The sequence below is a fragment of the Toxotes jaculatrix genome, chromosome 21 (genome assembly GCF_017976425.1).
Source record: "Toxotes jaculatrix isolate fToxJac2 chromosome 21, fToxJac2.pri, whole genome shotgun sequence".
NCBI lineage: Eukaryota > Metazoa > Chordata > Actinopteri > Toxotidae > Toxotes > Toxotes jaculatrix.
Window position 1 is genome coordinate 16,986,619 of NC_054414.1, and position 22,530 is coordinate 17,009,148.

The window sequence follows — 22,530 nt, forward strand, 5'->3', positions numbered from 1 at the left end:
TTTTGACCTCAAAAAGTCATAAAAAACGTCATAGTATAGTAAGGCGTCAAAATCGGACAAAAAAAGTCAAAATTTTTTTTGACCTCAAAATGTCATAAAAAACGTCATAGTATAGTAAGGCGTCAAAATCGGTCAAAAAAAGTCAAAAAAATTTTTGACCTCAAAAAGTCATAAAAAACGTCATAGTATAGTAAGGCGTTTTTTTCGGACAAAAAAAGTCAAAAATTTTTTTGACCTCAAAAAGTCATAAAAAACGTCATAGTATAGTAAGGCGTTTTTTTCGGACAAAAAAAGTCAAAATTTTTTTTGACCTCAAAAAGTCATAAAAAACGTCATAGTATAGTAAGGCGTTTTTTTCGGCCAAAAAAAGTCAAAATTTTTTTTGACCTCAAAAAGTCATAAAAAACGTCATAGTATAGTATGGCGTTTTTTTCGGACAAAAAAAGTCAAAATTTTTTTTGACCTCAAAAAGTCATAAAAAACGTCATAGTATAGTAAGGCGTCAAAATCGGACAAAAAAAGTCAAAATTTTTTTTGACCTCAAAAAGTCATAAAAAACGTCATAGTATAGTAAGGCGTTTTTTTCGGCCAAAAAAAGTCAAAATTTTTTTTGACCTCAAAATGTCATAAAAAACGTCATAGTATAGTAAGGCATCAAAATCGGACAAAAAAAGTCAAAATTTTTTTTGACCTCAAAATGTCATAAAAAACGTCATAGTATAGTAAGGCATCAAAATCGGACAAAAAAAGTCAAAATTTTTTTTGACCTCAAAAAGTCATAAAAAACGTCATAGTATAGTAAGGCGTTTTTTTCGGCCAAAAAAAGTCAAAATTTTTTTTGACCTCAAAATGTCATGAAAAACGTCATAGTATAGTAAGGCATCAAAATCGGACAAAAAAAGTCAAAATTTTTTTTGACCTCAAAATGTCATGAAAAACGTCATAGTATAGTAAGGCATCAAAATCGGACAAAAAAAGTCAAAAATTTTTTTGACCTCAAAATGTCATAAAAAACGTCATAGTATAGTAAGGCGTCAAAATCGGACAAAAAAAGTCAAAATTTTTTTTGACCTCAAAAAGTCATAAAAAACGTCATAGTATAGTAAGGCGTCAAAATCGGACAAAAAAAGTCAAAATTTTTTTTGACCTCAAAAAGTCATAAAAAACGTCATAGTATAGTAAGGCGTTTTTTTCGGCCAAAAAAAGTCAAAATTTTTTTTGACCTCAAAATGTCATGAAAAACGTCATAGTATAGTAAGGCATCAAAATCGGACAAAAAAAGTCAAAAATTTTTTTGACCTCAAAATGTCATAAAAAACGTCATAGTATAGTAAGGCGTCAAAATCGGACAAAAAAAGTCAAAATTTTTTTTGACCTCAAAAAGTCATAAAAAACGTCATAGTATAGTAAGGCGTTTTTTTCGGCCAAAAAAAGTCAAAATTTTTTTTGACCTCAAAATGTCATAAAAAACGTCATAGTATAGTATGGCGTTTTTTTCGGCCAAAAAAAGTCAAAATTTTTTTTGACCTCAAAATGTCATGAAAAACGTCATAGTATAGTAAGGCATCAAAATCGGACAAAAAAAGTCAAAATTTTTTTTGACCTCAAAATGTCATAAAAAACGTCATAGTATAGTAAGGCGTCAAAATCGGACAAAAAAAGTCAAAAAATTTTTTGACCTCAAAAAGTCATAAAAAACGTCATAGTATAGTAAGGCGTTTTTTTCGGCCAAAAAAAGTCAAAAAATTTTTTGACCTCAAAAAGTCATAAAAAACGTCATAGTATAGTAAGGCGTTTTTTTCAGCCAAAAAAAGTCAAAATTTTTTTTGACCTCAAAAAGTCATAAAAAACGTCATAGTATAGAATGGCGTTTTTTTCGGACAAAAAAAGTCAAAATTTTTTTTGACCTCAAAAAGTCATAAAAAACGTCATAGTATAGTAAGGCGTTTTTTTCGGGCAAAAAAAGTCCAAATTTTTTTTGACCTCAAAAAGTCATAAAAAACGTCATAGTATAGTAAGGCGTCAAAATCGGACAAAAAAAGTCAAAAATTTTTTTGACCTCAAAAAGTCATAAAAAACGTCATAGTATAGTAAGGCGTCAAAATCGGACAAAAAAAGTCAAAATTTTTTTTGACCTCAGAATGTCATAAAAAACGTCATAGTATAGTATGGCGTTTTTTTCGGGCAAAAAAAGTCAAAAAATTTTTTGACCTCAAAAAGTCATAAAAAACGTCATAGTATAGTAAGGCGTCAAAATCGGACAAAAAAAGTCAAAATTTTTTTTGACCTCAAAAAGTCATAAAAAACGTCATAGTATAGTAAGGCGTTTTTTTCGGCCAAAAAAAGTCAAAAAATTTTTTGACCTCAAAAAGTCATAAAAAACGTCATAGTATAGTATGGCGTTTTTTTCGGCCAAAAAAAGTCAAAATTTTTTTTGACCTCAAAAAGTCATAAAAAACGTCATAGTATAGTAAGGCGTTTTTTTCGGCCAAAAAAAGTCAAACATTTTTTTGACCTCAAAATGTCATAAAAAACGTCATAGTATAGTAAGGCGTCAAAATCGGACAAAAAAAGTCAAAAAATTTTTTGACCTCAAAATGTCATAAAAAAACGTCATAGTATAGTAAGGCGTCAAAATCGGACAAAAAAAGTCAAAATTTTTTTTGACCTCAAAATGTCATAAAAAACGTCATAGTATAGTAAGGCGTCAAAATCGGACAAAAAAAGTCAAACATTTTTTTGACCTCAAAAAATCATAAAAAACGTCATAGTATAGTAAGGCGTTTTTTTCGGCCAAAAAAAGTCAAAAATTTTTTTGACCTCAAAAAGTCATAAAAAACGTCATAGTATAGTAAGGCGTCAAAATCGGACAAAAAAAGTCAAACATTTTTTTGACCTCAAAATGTCATAAAAAACGTCATAGTATAGTAAGGCGTCAAAATCGGACAAAAAAAGTCAAAAAATTTTTTGACCTCAAAAAGTCATAAAAAACGTCATAGTATAGTAAGGCGTTTTTTTCGGACAAAAAAAGTCAAAAATTTTTTTGACCTCAAAAAGTCATAAAAAACGTCATAGTATAGTAAGGCGTTTTTTTCGGACAAAAAAAGTCAAAATTTTTTTTGACCTCAAAAAGTCATAAAAAACGTCATAGTATAGTAAGGCGTTTTTTTCAGCCAAAAAAAGTCAAAATTTTTTTTGACCTCAAAAAGTCATAAAAAACGTCATAGTATAGAATGGCGTTTTTTTCGGACAAAAAAAGTCAAAAAAATTTTTGACCTCAAATTGTCATGAAAAACGTCATAGTATAGTAAGGCGTTTTTTTCGGACAAAAAAAGTCAAAAATTTTTTTGACCTCAAAAAGTCATAAAAAACGTCATAGTATAGTAAGGCGTTTTTTTCGGACAAAAAAAGTCAAAATTTTTTTTGACCTCAAAAAGTCATAAAAAACGTCATAGTATAGTAAGGCGTTTTTTTCGGCCAAAAAAAGTCAAAATTTTTTTTGACCTCAAAAAGTCATAAAAAACGTCATAGTATAGAATGGCGTTTTTTTCGGACAAAAAAAGTCAAAATTTTTTTTGACCTCAAAAAGTCATAAAAAACGTCATAGTATAGTAAGGCGTCAAAATCGGACAAAAAAAGTCAAAAATTTTTTTGACCTCAAAAAGTCATAAAAAACGTCATAGTATAGTAAGGCGTTTTTTTCGGCCAAAAAAAGTCAAAAAATTTTTTGACCTCAAAATGTCATAAAAAACGTCATAGTATAGTAAGGCATCAAAATCGGACAAAAAAAGTCAAAATTTTTTTTGACCTCAAAAAGTCATAAAAAACGTCATAGTATAGTAAGGCGTCAAAATCGGACAAAAAAAGTCAAAATTTTTTTTGACCTCAAAAAGTCATAAAAAACGTCATAGTATAGTAAGGCGTTTTTTTCGGCCAAAAAAAGTCAAAATTTTTTTTGACCTCAAAATGTCATGAAAAACGTCATAGTATAGTAAGGCATCAAAATCGGACAAAAAAAGTCAAAAATTTTTTTGACCTCAAAATGTCATAAAAAACGTCATAGTATAGTAAGGCGTTTTTTTCGGCCAAAAAAAGTCAAAATTTTTTTTGACCTCAAAATGTCATAAAAAACGTCATAGTATAGTATGGCGTTTTTTTCGGCCAAAAAAAGTCAAAATTTTTTTTGACCTCAAAATGTCATGAAAAACGTCATAGTATAGTAAGGCATCAAAATCGGACAAAAAAAGTCAAAATTTTTTTTGACCTCAAAATGTCATAAAAAACGTCATAGTATAGTAAGGCGTTTTTTTCGGACAAAAAAGTCCAAATTTTTTTTGACCTCAAAATGTCATAAAAAACGTCATAGTATAGTAAGGTGTCAAAATCGGACAAAAAAAGTCAAAAATTCTTTTGACCCCAAAATGTCATGAAAAACGTCATAGTATAGTAAGGCGTCAAAATCGGTCAATAAAAGTCGGACAAAAAAAGTCAACATTTTTTTTGACCTCAAAATGTCATGAAAAACGTCATAGTATAGTAAGGCGTCAAAATCGGACAAAAAAAGTCAAAAAAAATTTTGACCTCAAAATGTCATGAAAATGGTCATAGTATAGTATGGCGTCAAAATCGGACAAAAAAAGTCAAAAAAATTTTTGACCTCAAATTGTCATGAAAAACGTCATAGTATAGTAAGGCGTTTTTTTCGGACAAAAAAAGTCAAAAATTTTTTTGACCTCAAAAAGTCATAAAAAACGTCATAGTATAGTAAGGCGTTTTTTTCGGACAAAAAAAGTCAAAATTTTTTTTGACCTCAAAAAGTCATAAAAAACGTCATAGTATAGTAAGGCGTTTTTTTCAGCCAAAAAAAGTCAAAATTTTTTTTGACCTCAAAAAGTCATAAAAAACGTCATAGTATAGAATGGCGTTTTTTTCGGACAAAAAAAGTCAAAATTTTTTTTGACCTCAAAAAGTCATAAAAAACGTCATAGTATAGTAAGGCGTCAAAATCGGACAAAAAAAGTCAAAAATTTTTTTGACCTCAAAAAGTCATAAAAAACGTCATAGTATAGTAAGGCGTTTTTTTCGGCCAAAAAAAGTCAAAATTTTTTTTGACCTCAAAATGTCATAAAAAACGTCATAGTATAGTAAGGCATCAAAATCGGACAAAAAAAGTCAAAATTTTTTTTGACCTCAAAAAGTCATAAAAAACGTCATAGTATAGTAAGGCGTCAAAATCGGACAAAAAAAGTCAAAATTTTTTTTGACCTCAAAAAGTCATAAAAAACGTCATAGTATAGTAAGGCGTTTTTTTCGGCCAAAAAAAGTCAAAATTTTTTTTGACCTCAAAATGTCATGAAAAACGTCATAGTATAGTAAGGCATCAAAATCGGACAAAAAAAGTCAAAAATTTTTTTGACCTCAAAATGTCATAAAAAACGTCATAGTATAGTAAGGCGTCAAAATCGGACAAAAAAAGTCAAAATTTTTTTTGACCTCAAAAAGTCATAAAAAACGTCATAGTATAGTAAGGCGTTTTTTTCGGCCAAAAAAAGTCAAAATTTTTTTTGACCTCAAAATGTCATAAAAAACGTCATAGTATAGTATGGCGTTTTTTTCGGCCAAAAAAAGTCAAAATTTTTTTTGACCTCAAAATGTCATGAAAAACGTCATAGTATAGTAAGGCATCAAAATCGGACAAAAAAAGTCAAAATTTTTTTTGACCTCAAAATGTCATAAAAAACGTCATAGTATAGTAAGGCGTTTTTTTCGGACAAAAAAGTCCAAATTTTTTTTGACCTCAAAATGTCATAAAAAACGTCATAGTATAGTAAGGTGTCAAAATCGGACAAAAAAAGTCAAAAATTCTTTTGACCCCAAAATGTCATGAAAAACGTCATAGTATAGTAAGGCGTCAAAATCGGTCAATAAAAGTCGGACAAAAAAAGTCAACATTTTTTTTGACCTCAAAATGTCATGAAAAACGTCATAGTATAGTAAGGCGTCAAAATCGGACAAAAAAAGTCAAAAAAAATTTTGACCTCAAAATGTCATGAAAATGGTCATAGTATAGTATGGCGTCAAAATCGGACAAAAAAAGTCAAAAAAATTTTTGACCTCAAATTGTCATGAAAAACGTCATAGTATAGTAAGGCGTTTTTTTCGGACAAAAAAAGTCAAAAATTTTTTTGACCTCAAAAAGTCATAAAAAACGTCATAGTATAGTAAGGCGTTTTTTTCGGACAAAAAAAGTCAAAATTTTTTTTGACCTCAAAAAGTCATAAAAAACGTCATAGTATAGTAAGGCGTTTTTTTCAGCCAAAAAAAGTCAAAATTTTTTTTGACCTCAAAAAGTCATAAAAAACGTCATAGTATAGAATGGCGTTTTTTTCGGACAAAAAAAGTCAAAATTTTTTTTGACCTCAAAAAGTCATAAAAAACGTCATAGTATAGTAAGGCGTCAAAATCGGACAAAAAAAGTCAAAAATTTTTTTGACCTCAAAAAGTCATAAAAAACGTCATAGTATAGTAAGGCGTTTTTTTCGGCCAAAAAAAGTCAAAATTTTTTTTGACCTCAAAATGTCATAAAAAACGTCATAGTATAGTAAGGCATCAAAATCGGACAAAAAAAGTCAAAATTTTTTTTGACCTCAAAAAGTCATAAAAAACGTCATAGTATAGTAAGGCGTCAAAATCGGACAAAAAAAGTCAAAATTTTTTTTGACCTCAAAAAGTCATAAAAAACGTCATAGTATAGTAAGGCGTTTTTTTCGGCCAAAAAAAGTCAAAATTTTTTTTGACCTCAAAATGTCATGAAAAACGTCATAGTATAGTAAGGCATCAAAATCGGACAAAAAAAGTCAAAAATTTTTTTGACCTCAAAATGTCATAAAAAACGTCATAGTATAGTAAGGCGTCAAAATCGGACAAAAAAAGTCAAAATTTTTTTTGACCTCAAAAAGTCATAAAAAACGTCATAGTATAGTAAGGCGTTTTTTTCGGCCAAAAAAAGTCAAAATTTTTTTTGACCTCAAAATGTCATAAAAAACGTCATAGTATAGTATGGCGTTTTTTTCGGCCAAAAAAAGTCAAAATTTTTTTTGACCTCAAAATGTCATGAAAAACGTCATAGTATAGTAAGGCATCAAAATCGGACAAAAAAAGTCAAAATTTTTTTTGACCTCAAAATGTCATAAAAAACGTCATAGTATAGTAAGGCGTTTTTTTCGGACAAAAAAGTCCAAATTTTTTTTGACCTCAAAATGTCATAAAAAACGTCATAGTATAGTAAGGTGTCAAAATCGGACAAAAAAAGTCAAAAATTCTTTTGACCCCAAAATGTCATGAAAAACGTCATAGTATAGTAAGGCGTCAAAATCGGTCAATAAAAGTCGGACAAAAAAAGTCAACATTTTTTTTGACCTCAAAATGTCATGAAAAACGTCATAGTATAGTAAGGCGTCAAAATCGGACAAAAAAAGTCAAAAAAAATTTTGACCTCAAAATGTCATGAAAATGGTCATAGTATAGTATGGCGTCAAAATCGGACAAAAAAAGTCAAAAAAATTTTTGACCTCAAATTGTCATGAAAAACGTCATAGTATAGTAAGGCGTCAAAATCGGACAAAAAAAGTCAAAAATTTTTTGACCTCAGAATGTCATAAAAATGGTCATAGTATAGTAAGGCGTCAAAATCGGACAAAAAAAGTCAAAAAAATTTTTGACCTCAAAATGTCATGAAAAACGTCATAGTATAGTAAGGTGTCAAAATCGGACAAAAAAAGTCAAAATTTTTTTTGACCTCAAATTGTCATGAAAAACGTCATAGTATAGTAAGGCGTCAAAATCGGACAAAAAAAGTCAAAAAATTTTTTGACCTCAAAATTGTCATAGTATAGTAAGGCGTCAAAATCGGACAAAAAAAGTCAAAAAAAATTTTCACCTCAAAATGTCATGAAAAGGGTCATAGTACAGTAAGGCGTCAAAATCTGACAAAAAAAGTCAAAAATTTTTTGACTTCAAAATGTCATGAATAACGTCATAGTTTACTAAGGTTTTAAAATAGGCCAAAAAAAAGTCAGATTTTAGTACGACCTCAAAATGCCACAAAACAAGGTCGTAAGGCGTCAAAATATGCCAAAAAAACAACATTTTAGTCTGACCTCAAAATGTTATAAAATATGTCACACAGCCGTAAGGTTTCAAAATATGCCACACAAATCATAGTTTAGTAAGACCTCAAAATGTCATAAAAAACGTTATAGTATACTAAGGCTTCAAAATATGCCAAAAAAACCCTACAGACACATTTTCCTCTGACCTTTAAGACTTTCTGTGATGCTCCGTTTTGTCCGTTAGATGGCGGTGTCGATCCTTTTTTCATCTTTTGTCCAGCCCACTCCGAACTTTCGACCAATGGGTGGGCGCCTTGACACTGACAACGAAATTATTTTCAAAATAAGAGCTACACCGTAGTAGTTTGAATTAAAAACGACACCTCTTCCATATGTGGAGAGATGTGTGCTTTAATTTCGACACGTGTGGGAGTTTTGGCCGGATGTGCATTCACTATGTGGCGTACCTTCAGCGGATAGGCGAGCAACGAGCCGCAATTATGGCAGCTCCCAGTAGGAAGCAGGTTTTCAAGTTTATCAGCCAGCTGGGTGCGTTTATTTTGACCCGGTTCGGCTTTTGGAACTGCTTCTGTATGTTGATGCTGTTTGCAGAGCGAGCGGACTCGAAAAGGTAAAAAGAGTATACGAGTAGAGCACTTTGAAGGAGCTAACGCTAGCTAACGGGCTAACTGTAATTTAACTTACAGTGCGCACTATCAGACTCGTGCATATAGATTTCATTTTCAAGATAGTCGTCAGAACTGTTTGTGGCTGGTCAAATTTGTAGTGCTCTCGACCTTTTCATACATTCTGTGTTGAAAACGTTTATCTGTTAGCTAGCTAATGGGGTCAGACGGCTGCAGCCATATGGGATTGTTTAAATTAAGAAAGCAAGTTATGTTTAGCCTGGTCTGTAATTTTCTGTCGTAAAGCGGGCGGTCTGTAATTTTCCTTGACTAATCGTAGTTTAAATGTCTTATGTGTAATGGGTGTATATTGTCTCAATCAGTCTGTGGTGGGTTGGTCGTATTTAGACAACCACACCCCTCTGAATTTTCATGTAACCACAGCAGCTATAAGGAAAATGTGTGCAGCCTTTTGTCGCACCTGGCTGGCTCTCTGCGTTTGGTTAATATTTGTAGGAATAGTTTTGTTGGTGTGATGCTGAAAGGTTTAATTGTTAAATGTTAAACCATTAATCACAGTAAGCTCCTTTAGGATTTTTGACTGCTGGTTGGGACACGTAGTATTACTTTGAGTTGGTTGATGTGGATAAAATCAAGAGAGTAGTCAGTGAGAAAGCACCCACGTCTATCTGCTCCAGGTGCTGAGTACAGTCTAAGCAGATGTATTTTTATTAAAATTAGAGTTGTTATTGTGATTCTTCTACACCTGATGCCACATGGGGCATGAATTTTTTTTTTCCACAATACCAATATTTATTGAGACAGTACAACTGTTTTGGAACACAGTGTTCTGAATTATTTTGAATTATTTTGAATTATTTTTCTGCACTAGTGTTGAATGCATTTCAGAACAGCTGATAGATTAATTAGTACAAAAAATTACCAGTGGTTTCATTCATAGTGCAAAATAAGTTCAGCAGAAGTATTGCATTCCAATGCAATATACAGAAGCAATACACTATAATATTTACATATTTGCATAAAAGAACATACGGTATAAACAATCCAGAACAAATAACAGAAGTAAAGCAATGGCTGTATATATGAAATCAGGCCACCACCTTTAATTTTACACTCTTTATATTGTCATCCACAGGAAGCCAGACATCCATGTACCGTACCTCTATGTGGATATGGGGGCTGCAGTGCTCTGTGCCAGCTTCATGTCATTTGGGGTGAAGAGGAGATGGTTTGCACTGGCTGCTGCCATACAGCTAGCCATCAGCACTTACGCATCATATGTTGGAGAACAGGTGTACTACGGGGACTGGCTGATGGTGAGTCACCTTACCCTAAGAAAGCAGCAGCTCTGCTGTTAAGTTACTCATGTGCTTCAACACACTGAGCATCAGTCGTCTTAACCAGACTTTTCCCTTGATTATGAGCTCTGTTTTCTACCATTAGTCAGTCTTATAGTTTGGCTGATTGTAAAGTGTAGCCATCTCTTTTAATAGGCTGTTAAAAAAAACAACTTGTTTCTCTTCTGACATTACTGCATGTTTGAAAGAAGATTTATCAGAGAATGACACCGTAGTAGAAACATGGTTCAGACTGTCACAGCTTCATCTGTGCTGCCCTGCAGGTACGAATGTATTCCAGAGCGCTGGCTATTATTGGAGGCTTTCTGGTTCTGGCCAGTGGGGCGGGGGAGGTGTATAGACAGAAACCTCGCAGCAGATCTCTGCAGTCTACTGGACAGGTTTTCCTGGGAGTCTACCTCATCTGTATGGTAAGACCCATGTCAGCTTTATGGATTATCTGTGTGTGGATGATCTTAGTAACATATTCTGACAGTAAAAATGAAGCCAGAAGTTTGTCTGAACATTCACAGAGCACATTTTATTAAATGACTGAAAGTCTTACCCAAAATTATTATAAAGAGCATTTTGTTACAAGAACATGGCAGAGACCTTGCAATGCTATGTTAACAGCCAGATTCAGACTTACCTACAGCAGCAACGATTAGTTGAGAAAATTGTCTGTATTTCTTTTCTTTTTTTTTTTTACATTTCACAGACAATTAATTTAATATGAAAAAAGTATAGACACAAAAAACAGTATGTTAAAGGTGTAAAAAGGACTAAAGGATGAGTGAGATTAAAAAAACAGGTTACAAAGAAATCGCAACAAAAAGGACACAAAATTTAAATCAAAGTTCAGTTTATCGAATGAAATTATATTGAACCATTAGCAAAACATGCTAAAGATTATTCTCTTAATTAAGAAAATGTCATGAAAATAATTGCTATTTGCTGCAAACTAAGTTAAAGATTTAGTCTGAATCCACAACATCTGACCAAGAATATTTAGTGTGTGTTTATCTTCTTGTGATCATACATGAACACTGCAGTCCAAGTAACAATGTATATGAATAAGATGTCTACTTAATCACATTTACCTTTAAAGTGGTGGAGTTAAAACAGTACCACTTTCCTCCCACTAGGTGTACTCCCTCCAACACAGCAAAGAGGACAGGCTGGCTTATCTGAACCACATCGTAGGGGGAGAGATCACTCTGATGCTGCTGGAGGTGCTGTTTGGGGTGCTGGCTCTGGCCTTCCTGTCTGGCTGCTACATCCGCCTGGCTGCCCAGATCCTGGCCACTGTCCTTCCTCTGGTGATCCTGCTCATCGACGGTAACATGGGCTACTGGCACCACACTCGCAAGGTGGAGTTCTGGAACCAGATGAAGCTGATAGGACATAATGTGGGCATCTTTGGCGCTGCGCTAATCCTAGCTACTGACGGCTGAACCCCCGGGCCCTCACAGACAACTTTTACAGACAGAGACGTCTGCGCAGGATGACATTGTTGGCCTTTATTGTTGGTCACTGCCCGACTTTGTACTCAAAGCTGCTGTGGCTCAGTGACCCCTCAGGATTTAAACTGTCCGAGCTGAGATGTAAAGTTGGATGTAAGCCACGTTGGTTGTCTTTTCCTACCAGTTGGCAACTTTGCTTTTCCAAGAAAAAGAAAAACCTGAGCTTCCTGTTTTTGCTATTTGATAATTTATTTGAATTCATGTTTACATTTTGTCTCTGCTATGCTCTGAAACGCGACACTAAGTATTGTTACTGTGTAGCTACAGGAAAAATACTTTTTATTCCAAAAGTTATAGTCTTAAATAGTTAATAGATAATGTTTTACAGTTTACGGTTTAAATATCTTACAAATAAAGGGAAAATTTTATGAATTTATGTGGTATTGCTTATAAAATGGGATGGCTACAGTTATGACCATTTGGCAATAAACACTATTTGTTGCATTGCTTTTAACAGGTGCATTCACATTACTGTATGTGGGTTTTCAGGAAATTTAAAAAGCACAGCTTTGTCTTCTGTGTAAAAAGTTTTTTTTCCATTTTTATACATTCTTAATAACAATTGTGTTAACTGATGCTGCACAAAAAACTGAAGATTGTTGTCAGAGTTTGAGTATTTTCATAATTAAAACTGAGTTGCACAGGTAGCTCACCTGGTTAGACATGAACGAGTTATCAAGACTGAAGCCTTCGTGCAGCGGCCTGGGTTTGAATCTAGCCAGGGCCCTTTGCTGCATGTCATCCCCCTCTCTCTCCACTGCTTTTCCTGTTGCTGTCAAAAATAAATAAAAAGGCAGAAATGCCAAAAGATATTAAAAACAATAAAACTGAGTTGCTTTATTTTGTGGAAAGGGGGGAAACTTTTGCCATTACGCTGTTAAGCTGGCGCTCGTCCCTGGGAGCCTTTTCTGTTTTGCTGTAACATGCAGCATGCATATCAGTGCAGACACAAACATTTAGGGTCCTTAGGTTAAGTTTAAACATCTTGTTTTGTAGTGAAGGCCTTTCCAGATATTCACAATAAATGTTTGTTGGCTAGAGATCAAGCTCATGCTGTCACTTAAAAAGATATTTATATATAAACCTGGATAGATTGCTACAAAACTAAATAAATAATTCATTCACTTACCTCTGTCTCCTGCCAGTGTTCTAAAGGGGCATTCTGCACTTTTTAAAAACATTTTCTTTTCCTTCCTTTTTTCTACAGCAGTTGCCACAAAAAAATGCAGTGAGACATAGATGATTATAGTAAATACAACAAAACTTGATCTAAATATAGAATGAAATGATATAATGTGTGGTTGACTACAGGCTGTTGCGTTAACAGCATTAAATACCAGGCCACACCTCAGCCCCATTTTTCCTGTCTCTCTGACTCTGTATCACTCACAGTTTGTTTGTTCTTGCGGTTGTGCTCCGCTTTGACCAGAGCGCCGATCACGGCGAGCATCACGGTGATGGTTATGACGAGCACCGATGCTGTCTCAGCCACACACAGCTGGCTGTCCAGTGAGGCCAGGGAGCTCCCGGCTTGCTGAGCAGGAGCGTGACAGACGATGTCTTTGTAGTCCTCCACGTGCAGATGTCGAACATGTTTGATCTTGCTGAAGATGCGCTGCAGCTCGCAATCACAGGTCCAGGGGTTGAGGGACATCTGAAGTTGGGTGCTGGTGGTCTGGAGCTGCAGGAAGGTCTTGAACCTGATGTGAGCCAGCTGGTTTCCCCGAAGACCAAGCAGAGCGAGTCTCCGCAAAGGAGCCAGAGCTTCGGTCTCGATCACTGAGATATTGTTGTGGCTGAGCAGCAGCACCTCCAGGCGTTGCTGCCTGCTCAACAGGCCGTCTTTAAGCACGTTCAGCCTGTTTGCTTCCAGGCTGAGGAGGCTCAGCTGGGACAAACTGTTGAAAACCAGGACATCTATCGACTGGATGCGGTTGTAACCGAGGTCCAGTTTCTTCAGGTTTTCAAAGTCTCCCAGGGAAGAGGGGTCCAGGTGCTGCAGCAGGTTGTGGTCCAGCCTGAGCTCCAGGAGGGAGGACAGGCTCTGAGAGAAATCCTGAGGAATCCAACGCAGCTGGTTAAAACTCAAGTCCAGCCTCTCCAGAAAGTGCAGTGACGACAGAGACTGAAATGCAGAAAAAACAGAAATGAAGCTTCGCTCCAACCAGCAGATTTAGAGTGTCGAAAACTAAGATGTAACTAAGTACATTTACTCAAACGGCACTAATATACAATTTAGAGATACTTGTACATTGTACTTTTTACTCCACTAAATATATTTCACAGAAGAGCTGAAACGATTGATCAGTTGACAAAAAAAAGAAAATCATTTTAATCTTTAGTAATTTAACAATCAAAAATGCCAAACATTCTGTTTGTCTTAGCTTCTCAGATACAATGCTTTACTGCCTTTCTCTGTTTTATTTCACTGTAATTTGAAACTCTTTGGTTTGGGCTGTTGATCAGAAAACTTTGAGAACGTGCAGGCATTTTACTAACTAAACATTGAATCAATTAATTTAAAAAAAATCTGCACTATCAACCAATCTTAAAAATAATAAACAGCTTTTGTTAGTAGCTACTTTAACATTTAACATTTTACAAGAATCAACAACTTAAAATATAAAATGTTTTTTTTACACAGATTAAAACTATCAGTAGATAAACTATAAGTATTTATAAATAAGTTCCACCCCCACAAGCTCCAACACTAAATGCTGCATACACATTAATGTACTGGTGAGAATGATTCAATAATAAAAGAATAGTAATATAACAGTTACAGTATGCGCCATTTTTCTTATTTTTAGTATAATGAGTAGTTTTACTTGTGATATTTTAAGTAAACTCAGCTAAAAATACCTCTGTACTTTCACTTGAGGTATTTTTACACTGTAGTATTATGACTGTTACTGAAGTAAAAGATCTCAATACTTCCACTGAAGGTTTAAAACAAAGTATAAAATGTAGAACAAGCACAACAAGAGAATGAAATGAATGAATGAATGAATGACAAGAGAATGAAATACACAGTTCAAATGTTTTGGTACCTGTGGCTCCACAGTCTGGATGCTGCTGTTGGACATCAGGAGGATCTTGAGTGACCACAGCCCCATGAAGGATCTGGTGCGTATCACCGTCAGCTTGTTCCCACTCAGGTCCAGCAGCCAGGTGCCGTGGGGGATGCTGGGAGGGACCTGGATCAGCCCACGAGACCTGCAGTCAACCAGGTCAGAAGATTCGTAGCACAGACAGGAGCTGGGACACAGCTTGAAGCCCAGCGCAGCGTTCACAAGAAGAGGCAGCAGAGGCATCACACCGAGCATTGTGCAGCGACTGGCGAACATCTTTTACTTCAAAGTCTCCTCACTCCTGCTAAAAGGCATGGTTAACCCTCTTCATGTATCTCCCTTAGAGCAATGCATGCAAAAACCAAGAGTGCCTGTTTTCATGGCGTGACACTGATGTCATTTCAGTAAACTGTCTACGACCAGACATCAAGTATTCCTGATTAGAGAGCATTATGGGCTTAAACAGATAATCACAAAACATTACCATATCTAGGGAACAAACCTGGTCTGTTTTGGACTCACTCCTAAAATAAGGATTTACATCTGCTCCTGTGCACAGATGTATGAAACTGTTTTATATTTTTGAAAGCAGTTACTTTATCCTGGTATTTCAGCATCACATTACACAAGATTATATGGATTTTTTTAAATAACTAAATCTCATTGCTGAGGGAACCAGCTTGGTAGCAGTCGTGGTAAAGATGACACGTAGTTACATGATGCAAAAGCCTGTTTCAATGTAATTACTGTGACCTCTAAATTAAATCAGGGTGTCCTTTCTAAAATGAATTCAGCAGTACAGGCTTCGCCACTACAAACAGGAAAACCACAGGATGTCTGCTTTTAAAGACTCTGAATAATCAATCGTTTCAGTCATTTTCTAAGGAAATTCTATCTCTAAGTCTCTCAGATGTGATCATCTGCATGTTTTCTTTGTCCTCTATGAAAACAGACCAAATATTTGCAGGTTTTATACTGTTGGCTGGATAAAACAAGACATTTGAATATGTCAACTTGTGCCTTGTGAAACTGGGAAAAGCATTTTCACTATTAACTCACATTTTATAGACAAAACAATTCACGTATTAGTCAAGAATAAAATCTGCAGCTTAACTGTCAACGAAAAGAACCATTTGTTCCTGCTAGCAATCATCTACCGTCAAAACACACCAGCGTACCTCACATTTAGCTGTATTTCCACTGAAAATCAGCACAGAAATCACTGCTCTTCTGGAAGCATTTTCCACAAACGTCCAGCTCCAATAGCTGCATTCATTCAACTTCACAAACTACACATTTTAACAAAGAATTTTAAAACATCTACTGACAAGTGCTCTGAGTTGCCCAGAGGACGGCAGAAAATGTCATCAAGCAGCTTTACAGAAACCGGAGTCTTAAGACATTTGAATAATTAAATTGAACAGTGATGGCGTCAGCTCACTGTAATTACACGGCTGCATCGCAATAAGGCTACCAACCAATCCTTGAAAAGAAACCTGAGAGATGCCCATAAAAACTCAGGGTGACGTGATCTGTCACCCTGAGTTCAGGACAGCAGTGAAGGTCACCCTTTCAGGCAAACCACAAATATACAAGCAACTCAAGCCCAGTTAAATATATCCCCACTGTTGGTAAATATTTTAAAATAATTCCCATCATCTCAGGGTTGGAACCAAGAAAGTGTTTGTGTAGAATCTGTAGAATTAAATCGTTCTGCGGGAGCCCTTCAAAAATTTGTTGAAAATTACAGTATTACAGTCAGAATTTTTGTTACTTTTATTTTAGAAAATGTCCTTTAAAGTGTGGCGTTTCAAGTCACATTTTGTTTAAAATACAGAAAATACAGACAGTAGAACATGGATACAGCAAAAAAGGAAACAATGACAGAAAATAAAGCTAACAAGCCTTTCTGACTGCTCTAGTTTTCTCTTTTTGAAATGGAACTGAAGGCAAAGGAAGAAGGGCGGAAAAAAGAAAAGGCTTCAGGGACAGGAGGGGAGGAGGGGGGCAGAATGAGACAAGTTAGTTAAGGAAACTATGGTTGCTTTATGGTTCATGTTTAAATTATTCTTTATAAAGTCTAATTTAAGATTTAATCTTTCCTCTTTCTTTTTTGTCTTTTTCATTTAATGGTATTTTGATCTTCTGGATCCAGGGCCCTCAGCGCTCCTCCTTGTGGTCTCAGACTGAGGACAAGGAATGCCGACTTAGTCTGGCAGTGGGAACAAAACCACCCGCGTCGCCTTCCCCGGCCGACCCACACTGCCAACTCAAGAAGATAAAGTGGAGTCCTTCTGTGTTTGCTGTGCTTGTGAACGCTGCATGGACTTCTGACTTTCCACGTCTCTAAAATGTTTCTCAACCTGCAGGAGTAAAACAAACAACATTTATGGACAATTGCGACATCAATGCAGAGAAACAAAATCAAAACTGAATTTAAACAGGAATTGCATGAGCTCCCTAACATACCGCTGAGGGCTTCTCACTAGGGGGAAAAAAAAATAATCAGCAGTCGGAGTCAATTTGTTGTCATTGTACTTAGAGCAACACAAGTAAACAGGTTGTAAAGTTTTACAAATCTTGTCTTGTCTCAAATTCAGTCACAATAATATATATAACACAAAGTTACTCTGACGATTCATTTATTATCTGAGCGACTTCATGTATAAAACAGCTAATACATAAACATAAACAGCTGCAACTGGTGGATAAAATTAAACGACAATTTTAATAATCATAGAACTGTTTAAGTAAATATAGGCAAGAAAGCCAAACATTTGCTGGTTTCAGCTTCTTAAATGTGAGATTTGATGCTTTTGTCACATGATAGAAAACAGCTTTTAAAATACAATAACAAAACAAGGCTTTTAAAAACATCATCTGATTCACTGATAAATAAAATAATCATTAGTTATGTAGTATTAGTATCACATCTAGTATCACAACTGAGGAACTCAGTTAAATGGAGTATGGGTGGCAGGTAGGGCCATGAATCTCCACGGCTTTAAAGTGTTAGCAGGGACATTACAGTGCTCTATATTTCTATATTTAGCCACTAGTTGTAGTGGCTAAGTGCACTTGTAGAAACACTTAACAATGAAAGAAGAAAAAAAAAAAATCAGCAAACGAATCCATAAGCGATACAGTTAGTGAGATACTGTAAAGATATAAAATATACTTACTATTTTGCGTACATGACTTAAAGCGCTTCCCTCTTTGCCTTTGCAGTTCTCAACCTGGTAAGGCGGTGAGATTACGACGTCGTCCATCACAATAATGTTCTTCTCCTGCCATTTACAGTCTTTGATGCTGCAAAGAAAGTTAACATCACCTTATCTGCAGCTGAAGCAGTCAATGTATAATGGCTGTTGTTAGAAGGCTATATTTATCTATCCGTTTCTCAGCTACACAGCATTAATTCATGGTGTGACCACTAATTAAAGTTGTACCTGTCCCATGATGTAAGTACATGTACATACATTATCCAGTGATGGTTTGATAGGGTCACATATTTTGTCATGTTTTGTTGTCTCAAGATCAAAAACATAACCAACTAGTACACTCAGCGTGAGCTTTGTTGTCTTGTAACTGAAGTTATTTAGCTATCACAAGAAAATATTTGACAGTTACATTGAAATCACGTAGTAAAAACTAAATGTGTGGAGTTTTTCTGACTGCATGATAATTTTGCAATCATCAAAAAGCAGAACTTTTGATTTTCGATCTTTGTCGTACATCTATTAAAACTGGTCTGGAACCAGCTCTTTTTCAATGAAAACAAGACACCTCATTTAACAATTTTAGGGTATGACAGCATTCATTCGGTTTCTCAAGTTGTGTGCTAATAGTCTTTTTCTAGCTGCATTGATAAAGCTCCAGACAAGTTGAATTAATAGTCTTGTTTCCACTGCCACACACAGACGGGTGCTTTCTCATTACATCCAGCACACAATGCACCCCGACACAAAACTGATTTAAATGCAGTAAAACATATGTCAGCGAGGAGGAATGATGTCTAGACTGTGTTTAATTTGTCACAACGCAACAAAATGCATTTCTACTCCCCCACTACATATAATTTCATAGATAGTTTCACTTTTTAAAAATCAGCAGTTTGTTTCTGCTGAGCTTTTGGTTTTGTTTTAAGAGATTTGTCCACAGGTTTCTGTTGAGTTTTTGTTTAGACTTTCAGTTTCAGTCTCGGGCTGACATGACCCTGGTACACTAGCTGAGCTAGAGGGCTTCACAAATCCACTCAGGGCCTACTAACCAAGACCAGGACCTGAATCGGGCCAGGTCCAAATTATATTAACTCTCACTGTGGGTACGGTCCTGCTCTCTGGCAGTGGGACTAGACTTATCAGGTCCCATAAATTTACATGTGTCTGGTTCAGGTAAGTTTTCCGTGGGCTGTGTGATTGCAAAGCCGTTTAAGGTAAGGTAAGCCAACAACAAATGGTATAAACTACTTGGATGGCCATCATCTGATCTTCTGAACTATCTGACACTTTGTATTGAAGCTTCTATTGTTCACTACCTTTGGTTTAGAAACTACCTGCTTGATCCCACTGACCTGATCAGTGACCAAACAACATTAAGAAGTTCTTACGTTTTGTGAATAGTCTGGAATAGCTGTTGGCCCTCCACAGAAACCCCAGCACTGATTGCATAGGCTTGGGACAGCTTGTCCTCCTTTTCTGTCCGTGCTCGATTGGCAAGCTGGGAAGAGTTGAACAGAACAAAAAGGCATTAACATCAAACATCGATGGCTTTGACAGTTTTACATGCAATAAGGCATGCCAGTTTCAAGTCTCTGTTGTGTTATGGTTGTGTTATGTAAGACTGACTAAGAAATGGACTTGAACAGTTGGTTATTAAAGGACTTTATTTGCTGTCTGTTACCAGTGTAAACATTTATGTAACATGTAAACAGTTAACCTGTTTATTTTTTTTCTGTTGTTGCTGTGTCCCTACTGAGGGACAGGATCCTTAGAAGTCTGTATTTCCAGCCTTGTCACAAGCTGACAAGGCCAGTCTCATTTAACAGGTTCCTCAAAATGCCGCCTAATCTTGCCCACAAGGTATACAGTAACCAGCACACCCCTTTCAAAGCTGGCTATAACAGAAGCCACTGAGGATGGCCAATTGTTCTGTGGAGCATTTAGGTGACCCTCATCAGGAAATATCACATGCCATCATTGTATTTACCAGGTATCTGAATTCACAGTCATTAGTAAACTCAGGACTTAAACTGGACCAAAGAAAAAGCACTGCAAGATGTAAATATGAGCAGTCCAGACAAATCAAAATCCCAAACACCCACCACTGTTGGCTATTTGAGAAAAACTGCCTGGTGACAGATTAGCAATGTTTTTAATTAAAAGTTGTTGCATTCATTTTGTCCTCTGTGAAGCTATGCTGCGGCCTTAGAGCCTGTGAAGGACTCTGTGCCACATCTTTTGAAAAACCAGCCCTTGAAGTGAGTCACAGCTCAGACTAAAGAACAACACATTCACTTGTAACATTAAGAACAGAAACAAAGTTGATGGACTCACCTTGCTAACATTCAGTGATGCTAGTGGGGGTGGAGTCTCAGTGCGGTCATTTATTATGTCCACATCAGAAACATAGGCTAAGTTGATCAGGATGACGTCGTTGAGGTTTGGCTTGCCGCTGGAGGAAGCACATTCTTTGAAAGAACTCAGGTCAAGGCACAAAACTTCACGACAATTCATCACAACACAAAAGTATGTATTGAAATCTGACCCTCGATGAACCGGAACACAATCAGTTAGACTGTACAGAGAAGCCTATGATACAGAGAACTGTGGCTGACTGACAACGGACAGTGAAAGGTAGTGCCAGTTACAGCATGCGATTACCAAAGGCAGCGCTGCCACTTTTAGTGAGTGAATGAATGAAGAATTGTTAGAAATGTGTTCAATTATGTGCAGTGTATGCACATATACACAGCACCAAAGCAAGAGTTTACTTTTTGAAAGACTTTCTTAGCTAAAAAAAAAAAAAAAACTAAGCCACTAAATCAAATGGCTTTTGAGTAATTTACTCAGTGGCAGCCATCCCAACTTTGCATCCTTCTCAATAAATCCTGACACATTTTATGATGTGCTTCATTAATAAATTAAACTGATCCATGAATTCTTGATCTTTAATTGCTCTGGTTTCCTTCTTCATTTTCCGCAGATTAAATTTGTGAGTGATAATCAACAGAATCCTGAAGTTACATACAGGAACATACACAAAAAGTAACAGGAAAATGTTGTTCACCTTATCACAAATTGGTTTTCGGAAACCCTGTCAGTGCAGGGCCTTGAGGCATCAACCTCACTTGCCCTGTCAGTAATACAGACACGGCTCGTCAGATTCGTTATTGTATTTCAAGCCAGGACAGGATTTGACCTATTGTCACAGTGATGACATGCCCTTAGAGTTTGACCTAGGTGGTACAAAAAAAACTGCTTAAATTCTCAATGTCAAGTGCAACGTAAAGTCCATCTTACTGCAGATCTTAGTTTCATTTAGAATAAAATATAGTAAGACTAAATCACAGAAAGCCTCATGCAAATGTGCAAGCTTTCTGGTACATTCTCTGGCTACTTTAAAAAACTACTTTGTTTGTAAAGTTACTTAAAGACCTTCCAAAAATAAACTTAACTGTCAAAAGGTTAAAACAAACCCTCAGGCCTATGATGCAAACTGTCAAATCTTCACACTGTACTAACTTCATTCATTTGAAGTCTCGCCCTACATCGTGGCCACTTCATCTTAGGATTTAAATTAGTATAAGCCATGAGGTGGTCCAGCATACCTCCTAAATGATGCTCATAATACACACACCATCAATGGGTGTAGACATGTCCACCAGCTAGCTAGCGTTAGTCATAATGAACTCATGATGCCCGTGTCACCTGAATCATGTCGAAAGGACACTGATACTTCGCTCCACGATCACACGACAATTACAATATGACCAGAATCAGATGAAACGTGGGGAAAAGCTAAGTTGATAAGATTGTGAGCACTAATGCCGTTAAATGAGCTAGCAGCGGCGGTGTGTGGCTGACCGAAAGTTAGCATGTTAGCCGAGCTAACAGCAGCTTGATGGTAGCGTGGATGGCTCTCGGTGTCCATTCATCCCTCGCTTTTGGAAATAACCGTTAGCATCTCCAAGTAGTGACATCACAAACTATGAGAGGTCAATCTGTGTTCACAAGCCACTGCGAGAAGCGCCGAATGTCAGCTAGCTTGCTAGCTAGCAACGGTTTGTGTCTGTTGAGAGCACACAGCCATGATGCCTTACAGGATCCGTTGCCAGATAGTGATCCATGTTGAGGTCTGGCAATACAATGAGTGGATTCAAAACACATGCACTTCCCGGCAGATAAGGTGAAGCCATGAATTGACCGGGCAACACCGATAATATCTTCATCAGATAAGAGATGGGTGGGCAACTACCTCTCAAATAAAAATATTTAAAAACGGTCAAAGATGTGTAACTCAGCTACCACCAATTACGCCTGCGCGGAGCACTATTTGACATATTTTCGGTTACCCTACAGGCCCTTGCAGCCAGGCAGGCCAGCTAGCCATCCGCAGCTCGAAACAAACAAAGGATACTCAGAGTTAACATCTTGGACTGGTAGTCAAACGCGACCACTTCTCCTTGCAGACGTTGGCCCAAGCAGGTGAGGCAAGAGACATGGCTCCCGACGCTGAAATACTCCCCCGGTCCAGGAGCCGCCATCTTCTCCGCCAGGAAACCGGAGCGCCTGCCTTACGTAAAACGACGTGATGTCGTATGGTGACGCAATCTGGGCGTG

The 22,530-nt window shown here is 36.2% G+C and overlaps 3 protein-coding genes across 3 annotated transcripts; 1 reads left to right on the forward strand and 2 right to left on the reverse strand.

The window, feature by feature from the left end:
• Positions 1 to 8,584: 8,584 nt before the first annotated feature.
• tmem101 (transmembrane protein 101) lies at positions 8,585 to 12,550 on the forward strand. The gene is made up of 4 exons (XM_041066467.1): positions 8,585 to 8,742; positions 9,894 to 10,074; positions 10,380 to 10,526; positions 11,241 to 12,550. The coding sequence occupies exons 1-4, from the start codon at positions 8,612 to 8,614 to the stop codon at positions 11,547 to 11,549; spliced, it is 768 nt and encodes a 255-aa protein (XP_040922401.1). The 5' UTR covers positions 8,585 to 8,611; the 3' UTR covers positions 11,550 to 12,550.
• A 416-nt stretch (positions 12,551 to 12,966) lies between these two features.
• LOC121175653 (leucine-rich repeat-containing protein 17) lies at positions 12,967 to 14,965 on the reverse strand. Its single transcript, XM_041029463.1, has 2 exons — positions 14,669 to 14,965; positions 12,967 to 13,743 (listed from the first exon to the last, which is right to left on the reverse strand). Exons 1-2 carry the CDS (start codon positions 14,963 to 14,965, stop codon positions 12,967 to 12,969), a joined length of 1,074 nt encoding a protein of 357 aa, XP_040885397.1.
• A 1,471-nt stretch (positions 14,966 to 16,436) lies between these two features.
• lsm12b (LSM12 homolog b) lies at positions 16,437 to 22,493 on the reverse strand. The gene is made up of 5 exons (XM_041066509.1): positions 22,328 to 22,493; positions 20,245 to 20,378; positions 19,299 to 19,408; positions 17,872 to 17,998; positions 16,437 to 17,052 (listed from the first exon to the last, which is right to left on the reverse strand). The coding sequence occupies exons 1-5, from the start codon at positions 22,452 to 22,454 to the stop codon at positions 16,960 to 16,962; spliced, it is 591 nt and encodes a 196-aa protein (XP_040922443.1). The 5' UTR covers positions 22,455 to 22,493; the 3' UTR covers positions 16,437 to 16,959.
• Between the last annotated feature and the right edge of the window lie 37 nt (positions 22,494 to 22,530).

Bases quoted from the DNA above. Each gene is read 5' to 3' on its own strand.
- tmem101 (XM_041066467.1), top strand. From the start codon at position 8,612: ATGGCAGCTCCCAGTAGGAAGCAGGTTTTCAAGTTTATCAGCCAGCTG. The intron at 8,743-9,893 runs GTAAAAAGAGTA...TGTCATCCACAG, and splicing joins GAGCGAGCGGACTCGAAAAG to GAAGCCAGACATCCATGTAC. The intron at 10,527-11,240 runs GTAAGACCCATG...TCCTCCCACTAG, and splicing joins GAGTCTACCTCATCTGTATG to GTGTACTCCCTCCAACACAG.
- LOC121175653 (XM_041029463.1), bottom strand. From the start codon at position 14,965: ATGTTCGCCAGTCGCTGCACAATGCTCGGTGTGATGCCTCTGCTGCCT. The intron at 13,744-14,668 runs GTACCAAAACAT...TCTGCATTTCAG, and splicing joins TCCAGACTGTGGAGCCACAG to TCTCTGTCGTCACTGCACTT.
- lsm12b (XM_041066509.1), bottom strand. From the start codon at position 22,454: ATGGCGGCTCCTGGACCGGGGGAGTATTTCAGCGTCGGGAGCCATGTC. The intron at 20,379-22,327 runs GTATCCTTTGTT...GTTCTTTCAAAG, and splicing joins GTCCAAGATGTTAACTCTGA to AATGTGCTTCCTCCAGCGGC. The intron at 17,053-17,871 runs GTAAGTATATTT...TTACTCCTGCAG, and splicing joins TAAGTCATGTACGCAAAATA to GTTGAGAAACATTTTAGAGA.